This window comes from Triturus cristatus, chromosome 7 (assembly GCF_964204655.1).
Source record: "Triturus cristatus chromosome 7, aTriCri1.1, whole genome shotgun sequence".
NCBI lineage: Eukaryota > Metazoa > Chordata > Amphibia > Caudata > Salamandridae > Triturus > Triturus cristatus.
Window position 1 is genome coordinate 706,405,800 of NC_140590.1, and position 15,136 is coordinate 706,420,935.

The 15,136-nt window shown below is 45.7% G+C and overlaps 1 protein-coding gene across 1 annotated transcript in view; it reads left to right on the forward strand.

The window, feature by feature from the left end:
• Window positions 1–15,136, forward strand: part of GPR142 (G protein-coupled receptor 142) — a 249,018-nt gene that overhangs the window by 182,459 nt on the left and 51,423 nt on the right. Inside the window, exon 2 of the mRNA XM_085614421.1 lies at window positions 7,952–8,106. Within this exon, the coding sequence (XP_085470547.1) occupies window positions 7,968–8,106 (139 nt within the window). The 5' untranslated portion in view covers window positions 7,952–7,967. The remainder of the gene's footprint in view (window positions 1–7,951; window positions 8,107–15,136) is intronic.

Sequence of the window (15,136 nt, forward strand, 5' to 3'; positions counted from 1 at the left end):
AGTTCTGTGGGTGACAGCCAATGGTTCTGTGGTGATCCTATCAGCTACCTTTTAGTAGTGGTTCGCCACACACTTTTCATCAATAACTTGCAGTTTAGACCCAATGATTTCATACTGTTTTGTCTATAATTATTGGGGATATAATCCTTTGCAGGCCTTTAAACTTCCCTAGGACCCTCCTCTACAAATCTTTTTGTTGGTTAGTTACACCCATATTGACCTGATAGTGCAACAGAAATTGCCATCACAGATTATTGCAGAGTAATGACATAGATGCATAATAACTGATTTACTAATGATGACCATTTATAATGCTTCCTCCATAAACTAGTTGGCTATGAGTTCTTATGTAGTAGGTGTCAACATCTCAGAAGCACTGAGGTATTCCATCCCCAGAATAGGAAATGTCTCAATCCGCTATGTTGGAATTCAGTCCTATGACTTGCAGATTTCTTGGTACCTTATCAATACACAGGTATAGGTAAGGTAATAGATAGTTTCATGAGCTACAGTAAATAGATACTGACATCATAGATGCACTGATATTGGCAACATAGCTATTGACATCACTTTGTCAGACTACATCCGCTTCCCTTTGATCTGGCCCGCATTGCATAGCAGTATATGTAATTAAAGGACCCTTGACCTCCAGAATTCTTCCATGCTACTGGCACAGACATTGTTTAACTCCAGCTCATATTTCTTGATTAATTCTGAGCAGAAGCCCATGTACAGCGACAACCAAGGATGGTGGCACCAGAGCTGAATATGTTTTAATAAATATGGCATGTCATACAACATGACAGGGTATATTTGGAAATTGCGACCTTTGCAATGGGTTCTCAGTTGTAATGTTCTGTGTTACTGTACTGCTTGACTGTGTCTTCTTGTCCGCAGTGTCAGTGCCCCAGCCTCCTTATCCATATTCAGTGCCCTGTATCCATGCCGCCCTATCAGAAGTCTTCTTGTGCTGTCCTCGATGCCCTTGTCCCTTTGCGGTGTAAGCGTGCTTGTCTCTTAATCACTGTGTCTATGACTCATGCTCACATCTCTGGCTCTTCTGAAACATCAGCTGCACTACTGATCCCAGAGGCCGGTGTTGGGGTCTGTCCTTTTGCATATGCTTCTTTGTGTACAGTGTCATTATCTGTCCGTACATACGTTCGCCCTTGTCTTCAGCTCCACTATTTATGTCTGCCAGACCAAGCGTTTTTCTTTCTGCATCAAAGGGACATTTCTTCCTCTCAATTTGCCCATATTTCACTTTTGCTGTGTCTGGGCTTCCATGTTCTGTCAATCATGTCATAATGTTCAGTGTGCAATCGTCCTTCTTTTATGTTTGCCTTCATGTCCCGCCCTTTGCATATCCTTGCTTTTTAGTCACTCCATGTTTTTCGATTGATTTTGTGTCTATTGTCTGTTTCTTGTCTTCATGATTACCGGACCCACATCTTACCAAGCCCTTTGGTTAGCTTTTTTTGTGAAAGAAAACTGTTGTATTACCGCGCTGGAAACCTCGTTTCCACGTGGAATCAGCCCCTGAAGATGCCAGGGGCTGGGGGTTGGAGTAGGGGCGACTGTGTGTGTGCAACGCAGTACTACAAGTTTTACTGCTGCAAAATTATTAAGCCTGGTTGAGAACCCATCAACAGTCCACAAAACTATGGGGCTTATTTACAAGCCCCTTGCACCACTTTTGCGTCACTTTTCTAGGGGTGGGCAGAATTTGTTAAATTCACTTTCGCAAATTATGCGAAAATGTAAAAAAATCTCCGCAAACACGCGGAAATATCGCTAAGATGCGGAAGTTTTTTTCCCGCCCGTTCGCGGTATTTTCTGCGTGGTCGCGGCTCGCCAGCTTACCCATGCGGTTGCTCGCGGGCGCGGCCATCTTGTTTTCACTTGTCTCGCGGTGCATGATCGCGAGAAGAAAGACGTGATCGCGCGACGAATGATGTTACTGCAGGCGCAAACTGTCGCGAGACAACGCAAATGGCTACCAACAATCCAACATCTCGTGGAGAATGCGACCGGATCGGGAAAACTTGTCGGCGAACGCGGGGTTCAGGTAAGGCGATCGCGCGCACGCAAGAATTTATTATTTTACAGCGCGAGCAAGCAAAAAATTTCCGGTAAAATGCGGATTGCGGAAATTTTGACATTTTCGCGCTCTCCGCGGAACTCGAAAATGGCAAATTATCACAATTGCCGCGAGCGGAACGGAATTTTAGCCCAGGCCTACACTTTTCCCATATTAAAAGTGACGCAAAAGATGGCGCAAGGGGCTTGTAAATCTGCCCCTATATGCTTTGAAAGCCAATACAAAGACCATAACTGCTCTTCGACTGTTTCATGTGAAATATGCAACCAAGAGGCAATGTGGTCAGGGAGTATATAACAGGCCAGCTGACCCAGGGCCCGCTTTTGGGTGGTGCGCAGCGGCCGCCGCCACAGGTAAGCACGGTGGGGTTTGCGGGGGGAAGTCCACAGACGAAGGATTAGGTATAATTAAATAAATACATAACACCTATTCCGTCATCCGTCAGCTTTCTCCCCCCGCCAACCCCCCCACCCTGCCCCATTGCGCTTACCTGTGCCGACTGCCGCTGGTGGTGCGACCGGTGCGGTGGCACTGGGCACTGACCTAGAAGGGGGGGGACACTGACCTCAGATGGGGCACTGACCTCAGGGGGGGGCACTGTGTTTAGCATTAAGTTTTGATTTAAAAGAACATGCTGCAGAGTTTCTTGCGCGTCCAGTTTTCAGGCAGCAATTAAAATGTCAATCTAACTTTGGTAATTGATGTTCCTGCTTGAGAGAGGGATTGGAGCTTTGTCTAGTGGCAGTTTTGACTCGCCATAAAGTAGCGCAGAAGGTTAATATGCCTGCAGCAAAGACCAGATCTGTATTCAATGTTGATAGCGGAGTGGATTTGTAAAGTCAGCCTTTACACCACTTTAAAGCAAAATAAAGTGTGTATGAGAGAGGGGCTCTGGTGAGACGAGGGCACTTTTGCAGAGTGGTAGAGAATCCAAAGACGGGGTCATGAGGGTGAAGACTGTTGCATCAGGCACCACCAATGCGAAAGCCAGCCCTGAGCTGCCCTGGCTGCATTAGAACATACAAAGAGCCAGGTGCCCCAATCCTTTGTTTGGGTGCTACTGCTATGAGAAAATAAGTCGGAATTTAGAAAAGGTCATGTTGGGCCCTTTTCATTCCATACACCCTGACTTAAAGCTCCACCTGCACATTTTTTTTCAATGTTTAACAGTTGTGGCTCTTATTCAGTCAGTACATTTGAGAGGCTTCAGAATCCCCAGCTTTGGTGTTTCTTTCGTTCTAGAGTTTAGACTCTACTTTAAAGAACATGTTTCCGTTTTTTTTTAAATTAAACCTATAATTTGAGTTTACAATTGCCAAATACTTTATATTACAGGTAAGTTTTATTCATTTTTAATATGCATAGTTAAATTCCAATCTCCTGAATTGGGGCGAATCTATGTTGTTGGATTTTCTTGAGCTCAACGGCACTGCCTGTTTTGTGTGTCTGCTATGAACCTTCAGGATATGACCTTCGTCTCCGTTCAAAGGAAGAGCAGTGTAACAGCTGCAACCATAGCTCAACCAATTACATCAATATAACAGCGAGCTAGCTAGCGAGCTAGATAGATAGATAGATAGATAGATAGATAGATAGATAGATAGATAGATAGATAGATAGATAGATAGATAGATAGATAGATAGATAGATAGATAGGTAGGTAGGTAGGTAGGTAGGTAGGTAGGTAGGTAGATAGATAGATAGATAGATAGATAGATAGATAGATAGATAGATAGATAGATAGATAGATAGATAGATAGATAGATAGATAGATAGATAGATAGATAGATAGATAGGTCACACTGCCTCACATACCAGCTCTCATTTCGCTCAGATGCATTATGGCGAAACGTACTTCAGTAAAGGGCATTCATTTTCACCCGTGTTGGACCGGTGCTGTGTATCTCTAAAAAGGTGTTTCAGGATAGTTGTCCTTCATCAGTAGAGAGTAGCAAGTTGTTTAGAGGTGCTTGAAATGCTGCTCACAGTCTTCTCACATTTATGTACCACTCACTAATAGAGATGTATCCCTTATTGATGAAGCCCTCATCAAGACCTTAAAAAGTTCTAATAGCATGATAAGGCTAAAGAACTCGAGGTAGGTGCTTGGGGAACTCTTCAGTTTGTATTCCATAGGTGTAGGAACCGCAATACAAATGTTGCAACACAATATAATACTAACTTATTATAAGTTATTAACTTACGAGGCGACAGAAGTACCATATGAAACTCTTGTATATCTCGTGTAGAAATTCAAAATTAAACATTGCATCCCTCGTTTTACTATTGCTTTAGAAGCGAAACCTTTGTAAACTAGTTCAAAGATGTGCAAAACATATTTTTTAGGTACGGTTTAATGTTTTTTGATTGCAGAATTTATTTATGCCAAGCCCTTTGGAAGTGTAAGAACCTAAAGGGATGTTGCAGCACTGTGTGGAATTCCTGGCTTTGCAATTGGTTTGGAGTAGTGCACGTGTCATGCTTAAGGAATGGACTTCAGCAGCTCTTTCCTATCTGATATTTTCATTGGTGTATAGCTAGAAAGAGTCATTTTTCACAGAAGTCGTGATATCGCACAGTGCAGTACCTGGTAGCGACACGGTTCAAAGAGTCTCTTACGTTTCACACGTCGATCTATGTCTGGTTGAGTACAGTGGCGGCTGGTGACATTTGAAAGTGGTGGGGCGTAACATTTTCGCAGTACTGCACTGAGGCGAGCGAGCGCAGCGAGCGAGCTTAAACAACCTACGGGGGGTTCGGGGGTTCTCCCCCGAGAAAATTTTGAAAAGATTGTGAATAAATGTAGCATTTTCAAGCAAATATGAGGAAGCATGAAGGTTAATAATGCAATACAGTCTCTTTCTAAATGTTATCACTCTCAAAAAGTGTATTTCTTCCATGTAATGTCCCTTTGATGGGAAGAGGAGGTTTCTAAGGTGGGAGTATCTAGCAAGTTACTCTACTCGGGCTCCCTCTGTGCGAGCCTTCAGGGAGAAACCCTCTTCATTACTACCTCCACCTGACCCCTGACTCTGCAGTGCACTCCCTTACAGGCTCGATTATCCACTTTTCTACCACCCCTCTCCATTACACCTTATCTCACAGCTGACCTTGGGCCCCAGCCCCATATCATTCACTTTCATTATTCCCAGTAAAAAACAATAGTAAAGTCACCTTCAAACTTGAAACATTGAATATAGCAGTAAATGTAATCTGCATGCATGCTAAAGTATGCTCCACAGTTGTCCTAATCACCTGACTATTAATTAAATAAACAAAAACAGAAAGGCCATGACAGGGCCGGCTTTCGTGCTGGTGCAAAAGTCTTTCTGACCTCTTTCTCTGTAGATAACTTAACAACCACCCTCCACCAGTGCCCCTCATCTCTCTGTAGTTCCCCCCACCCCGTGACCTCCTCCTCTGACTCCCTCGCTGCCACCCGGCACCAGCACCTTTCATTTCTCCGTAGCTCCCCCCCACCCCATGACCTCTTCCTGAGATTCCCTCACTGCCACCCTCATCTCTCTGTTGCCCCTCTCTCATATCCATTCCATTATTTGTATAGCGCTACTCATATGAGTGTAGGGTGTCACAGTACGTTACATAACAGCACACATTATACAGAGACAAATCGGTTTACGCGGAATGTCACAAACAAATGAGGATTACAAGGTGTATTCAAAGAAAACGTAGATTGCAGGCTCTCTGACAAGTTGTATTCAAAAGCATCAGAGTTGGAAATGGAGTTTACAAATTATTGTAACCATAGCATGTTAATGACAATTAAACGTTTCCTATTTCCAATTACATTGAAGTATGCGATGCTTGACCATAGCCCCGCCGCCTCATACATTGAACATTAATTTAGGTTTAAAAAAAAAAAAAAAAATACAAAAAAGGCTACACACACTATACCATGCATTTCATGTTTGCAAATGTTGGAAGCTTCGACTGCTTGCTCCACGGCGATACAGACTTATTGCTCAGCTTATTAACCAAGGTACAGGCTCACTCGGCCAAAACGCACTGCTGCTGACTTTCTGGCTCATAAATTACCCTGTTTAGACACATGCCCTGACTGAACATGGTGTCGCGTTTCCGGCATGCCGGGCATCTGGACAAGCCTCCTGCTTTAGGCACCAGGAATAATTGGGATGTGCATGACGGTGACTTGAGTCAGGTGCACCAGTTGCGGGCGGCGGGCATGACTGAGGAGTGAGGGGGGGGGAGGTACGCGCGGGGAGGGGGGTGGGTGGGGGTTTAATTTAATGATAAAACTTACCAGGCATCTTCTCCTCCTCCAGTGAGTCCAGTCCCGAGTTGCATCACGTCTCCTCTGCAACGTGGGGGACCACGGAACAAACTTCTCCCAGCTCTTTCTTTTGCCGCTCAACAGGAAATACCAACTCCAACTGCCAAATCAGGAGACTGGATGCGACGGGGGGCCGGGCGGCTAGCATTTGATAGGGCATGGGGCTACTTGACGAAAAACACGTCACCGCCCGAGCAGGAGCCTATCTTCAGACTCCTTCACTACACTAGGCATGCGCAGCATGCCTAATGCTTTGTCAATGTGAGTGAGGGGCTTTGCTCCTCTCTCACATGCGCAGACAGTCCACTAGACTCCTGCTATCGCCTGCGTGCGCTGTGCCTTGACACATGCGCACTTTCACCCCTGAAGCACAGGCCGGCCCGGAAATGTAAACAGACGAATTGTAAAAGCTGTCAATTCGTCTGCTTACATTCCTGTTGGCCGAACTGCAACTGTGAGCAGTTTCTTTTGTAGGGCGCTGCCCCAACGCCCCTAATGGACCATCCGCCACTGGTTGAGTATAACGGGAGCACTGTGTAAGAAAACAGGTAAAATTATCACCTATCGTACACTTCTCATTTAGAATGCAGCACCCAGACAGTCGGAGAAAGCAGTATAATAAAGACAAGGTATATTAACTTTGCACACACAAAATATCTGAGTTTTTTTCATTTTTCGATCCTTCTGTCCACCCATGTGCATATCAAGTGACCTGTAACACCTGTGGCACCTTCAGTCAGTTTTGGTATTTCAGACAACACGGGTTTGAATTATGGGAACTATAGGTTCATCTATATATAGATTTAAAATCCCATCATTCAAAGTGCAACTTGTCAAAAACTTAGCCCAAGGTGTGACTATGCTCACCTGCATGCACATGTCCACGTGTCCCCAGTGTACGTCACCGTGTGCACCGGATGCTCATCCCTCTGGTCCTTTGCATCACCTGGCCCGTTCATGGTGCCCGGAGCCCATCGCTTCCCTCCCTAACGAGACGCTGTTACCTAAACACCCACCTGAGGCGCGTCACCCGCGCTCCTTGCGGTGCTTCCAGCCTTTCAAAGGGACGTCCATGCTGTGATCCAGCAGGCAGTGTATCCTCCAGACCTGCTCCCAGCAGCTGGTTTTATCTTTATAAAGCGATAATCAGATATCGATCCAAGGATCTCCCAAGATTCATGATCTGTCAGGAAGAAGTGCTTCTCTCCACTAGACCTTCTGCTATGCCATCACTTTCGCAACAATCTGCAAAGGATCTCCTGCAAAGGATGCCACGAAAACTACATTTACAAACACGTTAGATACATGCACTGAGCTGTTCCTTGTAGGTTATGATGTATTATGAGGTCCTGCCCCGGGGTGAGATGAAGAGGTGCGGTGAAAGAGTAAGAACAAAGCATCTTTGAGTCCATGGAAGTGCCTTGAATCCGCACTGCCCACACCGAGCTCATGCTAGTGAGACATGGATTGAATAGATTCAAGGTACAGTGAGTACATACCACAGTATCTCATTCCTTTCTTCTTGCTTTTGCCCTTAGCTCGTGGTGCACCAGCATGATTCCAGTGCCCAACGCCACCACCCCGGCTCCAGCGGACAACACAGGGGTGTCAGATGAGTCGGAGAGGTCACCGTGCATGGTAGGGCTGATCCCAGTGGTTTACTACAGCGTCCTGCTCTGCTTGGGGCTGCCAGGTAAGCCTGCCCTACATCAACATTGCACATGCAGCGGGGGTGGGGGGCTGTGCCGCATACATCCTCCGTGTGATTGTGTGGCATGCAAGGGAGGCATCTGAAGTCACATCACACACATTGAGAACTTCATCTAGTGGTCAGGGCATTTCATAATGTCATGGCAGATGCATTAGACCACGAGTCACAGCTCTCCTATGACTCTCAGTGTCATCTTAGTTAACAAAATGGCATGAGTGAATGCTTCAGCTTTCATTTCATCTTTTGAGTTGAATCATGAAAGACGATCCACAAACTGGAACACAGACACGTCTGAGTCTATTGCCAACCCAGAGATGTAAAAGGTTTGTCAGCATGGCTGCATCTTTACACATACATCACCCCTAGGCGTCAATACCTGCCTCTATAGGAGCAGAGTACCGTGGCCATGGACGTCACACATGGGGTTTCTTACCAGGCTCAGAGTGCCTCGCCTCTGGCTGAACCCTGCTGTATCAGACCCCTACCCGCGAGGAGGTGGACTCAAGTGTAGTATACGAAGGGGAGTGTCTTATGCCAGTGTAATGTAAGCGCTGTACTTCTCTCAGCCTTCAGTTTGTTTACACACTGGCAGTTATGTCTCCTTGTACGAGGGTGTCTGGGTTATAGAGGACAAAATGCCTTCTTAAGGAACAGGTAGGGTTTTCCATTTTCAGTCTTTCCTTTTGGTAAATTCTAGTGGGTGTTTTTTAGTGTTGCCCGGCTTCTGTAAACCAGTGGCCATCAATGTTTATACAGTTGAGCGCTGGGGCTGCAAAAAGAAAATGTCAGGGATGTTGCTTTCCATTGTTTGCAAAATATATTCACTGGCAACGTTTTACAATATGGCCATTTAAACATGTGGTGATATGCACGAGAGTTTTCACTATTTTTACAAGTAACTTGGATGCTCACAGGCAATGACACAATGCATTTAAAATCATGAGGAAGGCAATATACAAGCACTGGGCTCCTCTCTCCTGGATGATGACAACGCCCTGCCGTGTGGAGTTACTGACTGCTCTCTGGAGCAGCGAAACAGTCCCTTGAGGACTGTTGCTTGACTGCAATGGCTTAACATGACAACAGCTCCTCGCCACAGACAAATTACTGGTACTGGTTGTATCGCCAGGCCTGCATTATCATCGATATCTGATACACCACTTTGGTTAAAAATGAACACTATCAGGAAGTCAGTTCAGTAGAAAAAGCCACTAAATCAAGGGAAACATGCATTGGCAAGTCCAACAGGTCTTGCCTACGCAAGAACTATTGGCTTTGCCAATGTGTTTTAGCCATATTGTACACTAGCGTGGCCGCTGTTCAGCATGGCTAAATGTTAGTGAGGTAAATGAGAGTGTGTGGAGTGTCATAAGTAGACTACAGTGGAGTGTTATGGAGTGGCGCAGATTGATGTTGAGATGAGTGATGTAGGGTAAATTGGAGTGTCAAGGAGAGGCGTGGAGTATTGTGGAGTGGTGTGGAGGGAGTAGAGTGTTATACTTTGGAAGGAGGTAAAGCGGAGTACAGGTGAATGGGGTAAAGTGTCAGAGTGGAGTAGAGTGTTGTAGAATGAAGTGGCATAGAGCATCGTGGAGTGGTGTTGAGCAGAGTGGAGTAGAATGTTGTAGAATGGAGTGGCATAGAGCGCCATGGAGTGGTGTTGAGCAGAGTGGAGTAGAGTGTTGTGGAATGGAGCGGCATAGAACATTGTGGAGTGCTGTTGAGCAGAGTGGCATAGAGTGGAGTAGATTGTTGTACAATGGAGCAGCATAGAGTGGGCAAGTGTGGGAGAGTGAAATTGGCATAGAGAGGAGTAAAGGGTTGTAGAGTGGAGTGGTGTGGAGTAGAGTGGAGTGGCATAGAGTGGAATAGTGTATCATAGCATAGAGTTGAGTAAAGTGGCATAAATGGAATGGCATAGTGCGTTATAGAGTGGAGTAGTGTTCTGGAGGGGCATTGAGCAGAGCAGAATGGTGTGCAGTGGTATAGAACGGAGTACAGTGTCATAGAGTAGAGTAGAAAAAAATGGGAAGAGAGTCAATGAATGGAGTATTGTAGAGTGTAGCGTCATAGAGTGGAGTGTTGTAGAGTGGCGTAAGGTTAAGTGGTGTAAAGTACAGTGTTGCAGATTAGATTGGAACAGAGTGCAGTGGATTAGAGTGCATTGGTTTTGATTAAAGTGGTGTACAGTGCATTGGCGTAGAGTAGAATAGCATAGAGTGCAGTGGCGTAGAGAAGAGTGGTGCAGAAATGATTGCAATAAAGTAGAGTAGATTATTTCAGAGTAGGATAAAGTGGTATGGAGTGGAAGGGTTCAGGGTAGAATGGAGTGGTTGAGGGTAGAATGGAATGGAGTGGTGCAGGGTAAAGTACATGTGTGTAGAGTGGAGTGGTATATCATGCAGTGGTGTAGAGTAGAGTGAATTGTGGGCAGAGGAGTGCACTGGTGCAGAATAGGTAACAGTGGGTGGAGTGATGTAGATTGCATTCGTGTAAAGTGCATTGGCATAGAGTGGCATAGAGTTGAGTGGTACAGAGTACAATGCAGTGGCATAGATTGCAATGGCTAAGAGTAGAGTGGTGCAGAGTAGAGTGGTGCAGAGGGCAGTGGCATACAGTACAGTGGTGCACAGTATAATAGAGTGGTGTACAATGCATTGACTCACTGGTGCAGTAGCATACTGTGGTGCAGAGTAAAGTGAAGTAGAGTGCAATGGTGTAAAGCGGAGTAGAGTGCAGTCTTGCACAGTATGGTATAATGGAGGGCAGAGACACAGAGTATAGTGATGCAGAGTAGTATGGTGCAGAGAGCAGGGGTGCAGAATACAGTGGTGCAGAGTACAATTGAGTGTCATAGCATGCCGTGGCATAGAGTGCAGTGGCATAGAGTGTTGTAGAGTATAGTGGCATAGAGTGCAGTGGTGCAGAGTAGTTAGCATAGAGTGCAGAGGCGTAAAGTGCATTGGTTTTGAGTAAAATGGTGTTGAGTGCATTGCCATAGCAGAGTAGAGTGGTGCAGCGTAGAGTGCCGTGGCGTAGAGTGAAGCAGAGTGAAGAAGAGTGGCATAGAGTGCGGTGGCACAGTGTAGATTGTTAAAGAGTTTACTGAAGTGGTATAGAGTGGAGTGATGCAGTGTAGAGTGGGGTGGTGCAGGGTAGAGTAGAGTGGCATCGAGTGCAGGGGCAAAGATTACAGTGATGCATAGTAGAGTGGTTAGAGTGCACTGGCAAACAGTAGAGTGATGCAGAGTAGAGTGAAGTAGCATAGCATGCAGTGGTGCACAGTAAATTAGAGTGGCATAGAGTGTATGGTTGTAGAGTGTAGTGGCATAGAGTGTATGGTTGTAGAGTGTAGTGGCGTAGAGCATATTGGTGTGGAGTGGCATATAATTCAGTGGTGCAGAGTAGAGTGTTATAGAGTGCAGTGTTGTAGAGTAGAGTGCATTGGTGTAGAGTGCAGTGGCACAGAGTGGTGCAGAATAAAGTGAAATACAGTGAAATAATGTAGAGTAGAGTGGTGCAGCGTTCAATGGCATAGCGTTTTACAGAGTAGAATATAGTGGCATGCAATGTAGTGTGCAGAGTAGATTGGTGAAGAAAACAGTGGCATAGAGTATAAAGTGGTGTAGAGGGCAGCAGTGTAGAGTAAAGTAGTTTGGAGTGGTGCAGGATAGATTGCAGTGACGTAGAGTGGAGTGGCATAGAGTAGATTGTTTCAGATTAGAGTGCAGTGTTAAAGAGTGCAGCAGTGCAGAGTAGATTAGAGTGGCTTAGAAGGGATTGGTGTAGAGTGCAGTGGTGAAGAGTAAAGCAATGCAGAGTGGTGTAGAGTGTAGTGGCATAGAGTGCAGTAGGATGGCGTAGAGTAGAGTGGTGCAGGGTAGAGTGCTGTGGCATAGAGTGCAGTAGAGGAGAGAAAAGTGGGATAGAGTGCAGTGTTGCAGAGTAGAACAGCATAGAGAGAAGTGGCGTAGAGTGGAGTGCTGCAGAGTGGAGTGGTGTAGAGTGCATTGGCATAGAGTGGGGCAGCGTAGAGTGCAGTGACAGAGAAGACTGACGTAAAGTGCATTGGAATGGAGTGCAGTGACGTAGAGTGGTGCAGAGTAGAGTATAGTGGTGTAGAGGACAGTGATAAAGAGTAGATTGGCATAGAGTGCAGTGATGTAGAGTGCATTGGTTTTGAGCAAAGTGGTGTAGAGTGGAGTGGCATAGAGTAGAGTGCAATGGTGCCGAGTAGATTGTAGCGGTGGCAAGTAAAGTGGCATAGAGTAGATTGGTTCAGAGTAAAGTGGAGTGGTGCATGGCAGAGTACAGTGGAGTAGAGTAGAGTGGTGTAGAGTGCAGAGTCAATTGGAGTGTAGTATAGTGAATTGGCATAGACTGCACTGGTGTAGAGTGGAGTGGTATAGAGTAGAGTGCATTAGATAGAGTGGAGTGGCATATAGTGCAGTGTTGCAGAGTAGAGTGACATACAGTGGAGTGGTGTAGAGTGCAGTGGCGAAGAGTGCAGTGGTGCATAGTAGAGTAGTTTGGGTAAGAGTGCACTTGCATAGAGTAGAGTGGTGTAGAGTAGAGAGGCATAGAGTGAAGTGGGGTAGCGTGGAGTCGTGCAGAGTAGAGTGGACTGGAGTAAAGTGAAGTATGCATGGTGTGGTAGCACACTGCCATTACAGACACCACATTTTCAATTGAAATGACCATTGCATTTGCACATTTATACTATTTTACTGGTAAAATGACATGGCACACAAATGATAATGTGTGGAAATGTCATCACCTAGTGTACTGATTTTTTTAATAGTATTTAGATATTTGTTACCACCACACTGCAGAATGACCCAAAAATGTGCTACATTTATGCTTTTATAATTCTGATATCTTCTGAAATATGGGCACTATTGATTTACAGACCTTTAAATGTTGGTGTGTGCTATAAAAATAAATAACATCATACAGCCTTTCTCACGCACACCCCCATTAGCCAGTATGCTTGTCATATAAAGCCTGTCACTTTGAAGTCAGAGAAAGAAAAACAAACACCTGACATTTGACCTCTGTCTTTAAATGCACAGCAAATGTGACAAGATAAGAACAAGACTTAAAGGCCTGTTTACAGAAATCCAGTGCTGGTGGAACAATACAGTAAATAGGGTTTGGGCAATGGGAGGGATGAACTCAAGCTGGACAGCCTTAAACAAACAGAGCCAGCAAACAGAAAGCAAGCAAATGTGAGTTACAAACCACAAAGCAATGGAAAGCAATGGGCGGAATGCATTCTCAGGGAAACTTTCCGAATGTCCCCAAGATGTCATTAGCAAACCAGAAAGCTGTGCTGTCTGGTAGGCTTCGACCTAAAAGCAAAAAAAAAAAACAGGAGACACATTTTCTGAAGAAATGCACATAGGTTGTGAAATAAACACCACCTTTCCATACTTTGGCTGCTAGCAATCCATCTTGCAAGAATCTGAAAAAGAAATCTCTTTGAAGAGGGTTGGAGTCACAATCACACAGCCCCTCCACCCCTGCCCAGTCTTAAAATTCACTGTCTCTTTTGGTGCCTGAGCATGATCCATTTCCCTCTCTCTTGCTATTTACATGATGTTGGGTAGCTGTTAGAGTGGTTTATGCCCGACAGGAATGTAGATTTTGTCATCTCGAGTTGGAATACAATTAAATACAGGCATGCCCACTATTACTGTAGATATGCTGCACCAAATGACCGCTTAACCAGTACCAAGTAGCGTTGCATCAGTAAGACAGCTGAGGAAGCCCACTGCCTGTTTCCTGCAAAGACTGCATGGAGCTGCTGATGCCAAGAGGCTAGCATGCACCACATGATATTGCTGTATCAAAGGGCCACAAACTGCTTATACCCTGCAAGTAAGGGAGCTACTGTGACAAAGGACATCCTAGGAAGCACGCGTCCTTCAAAGGTATACAAGTTTCTGTAAATTACAGTCCAGGCTATAATTAAAGTATGTCTCATTCATGTTCCCGCCGGCCCCGCACTAATTGAAGACACGAGACACCAGCGGGTGTTTAATGATGCAAGACAGTTCAAAAACATATTGCTTCTCTCCTGGAGTCCTTACTGGCTCTCATCCATACAGCACATTTACTCCTTCTCCATCAGGACATGATCGCCCTCCCACCACCAACATAACCATTCAGCAACATGGCCCTTGAACTCCTATGAATTGAACCCTCACTTCTTTCCATATGAGACTTTCGCACCTTCCTTTCCAGTGATCCCACCTGACTCCACAAGAGACCTTTGATTGTCACCTCTGAAACACCATGTTCATATCGCTCCCAATGGCCCCTGATGGAGGGGGTTAGTGCTAGCTTCCTGCACCTTGGCTCAATGTCCGTTTGTATACCTATCCTGCCCTAGCCTCCTGCTGATAAGCTCTCCCACCAGCCTGTACCCTCTCACCTTTGTGCTTCTTGTCCTGTTCTGTCCTGTAAGTCTCCCACTATAACATTTGCACTCTCCCGAGTCGCGCGCTTAATGTGGTCTCCTTGGGGGTTTGGAGATGTTCGGTATGATGCCACCACCGAGCACAATACGCAGGCCTACTGGTCCTACGCTGTCAGGAGATTGGCAATCAGGAGCAGGAGATGGCGAGGAGGGCATGGAGACCAGAAGGTGGGGAACGGTGAGGCAGGGGCTAGGACTGTGAGACAGCGCAGGGTGTGGTAGGTTCCAAGAGCCTCTTCAGACATTCTCTGCTGCCTCAAGTGGTCACTGCAAATAGACACTGCGGCACTGAATCTCCCCTACAGAGATGACCCTGCCGTCTCACGGAATCCCTAGAAAAGGATCCTGCTGGGAAGGACTCAGCCATTGGCTGGCACGCAGTGGAAGCACTTGGGGGCAGAGGATTCACTGTTGTTGTGATGCAGGTAAAGGTGGGAGTAAAGGATGTGACTCATTAAGGGTGACACATTAATGGTTGTGTGGCTGTGGAGATGCTGACATCTGTTCCACATCATCATAAGAAAGTCTGCC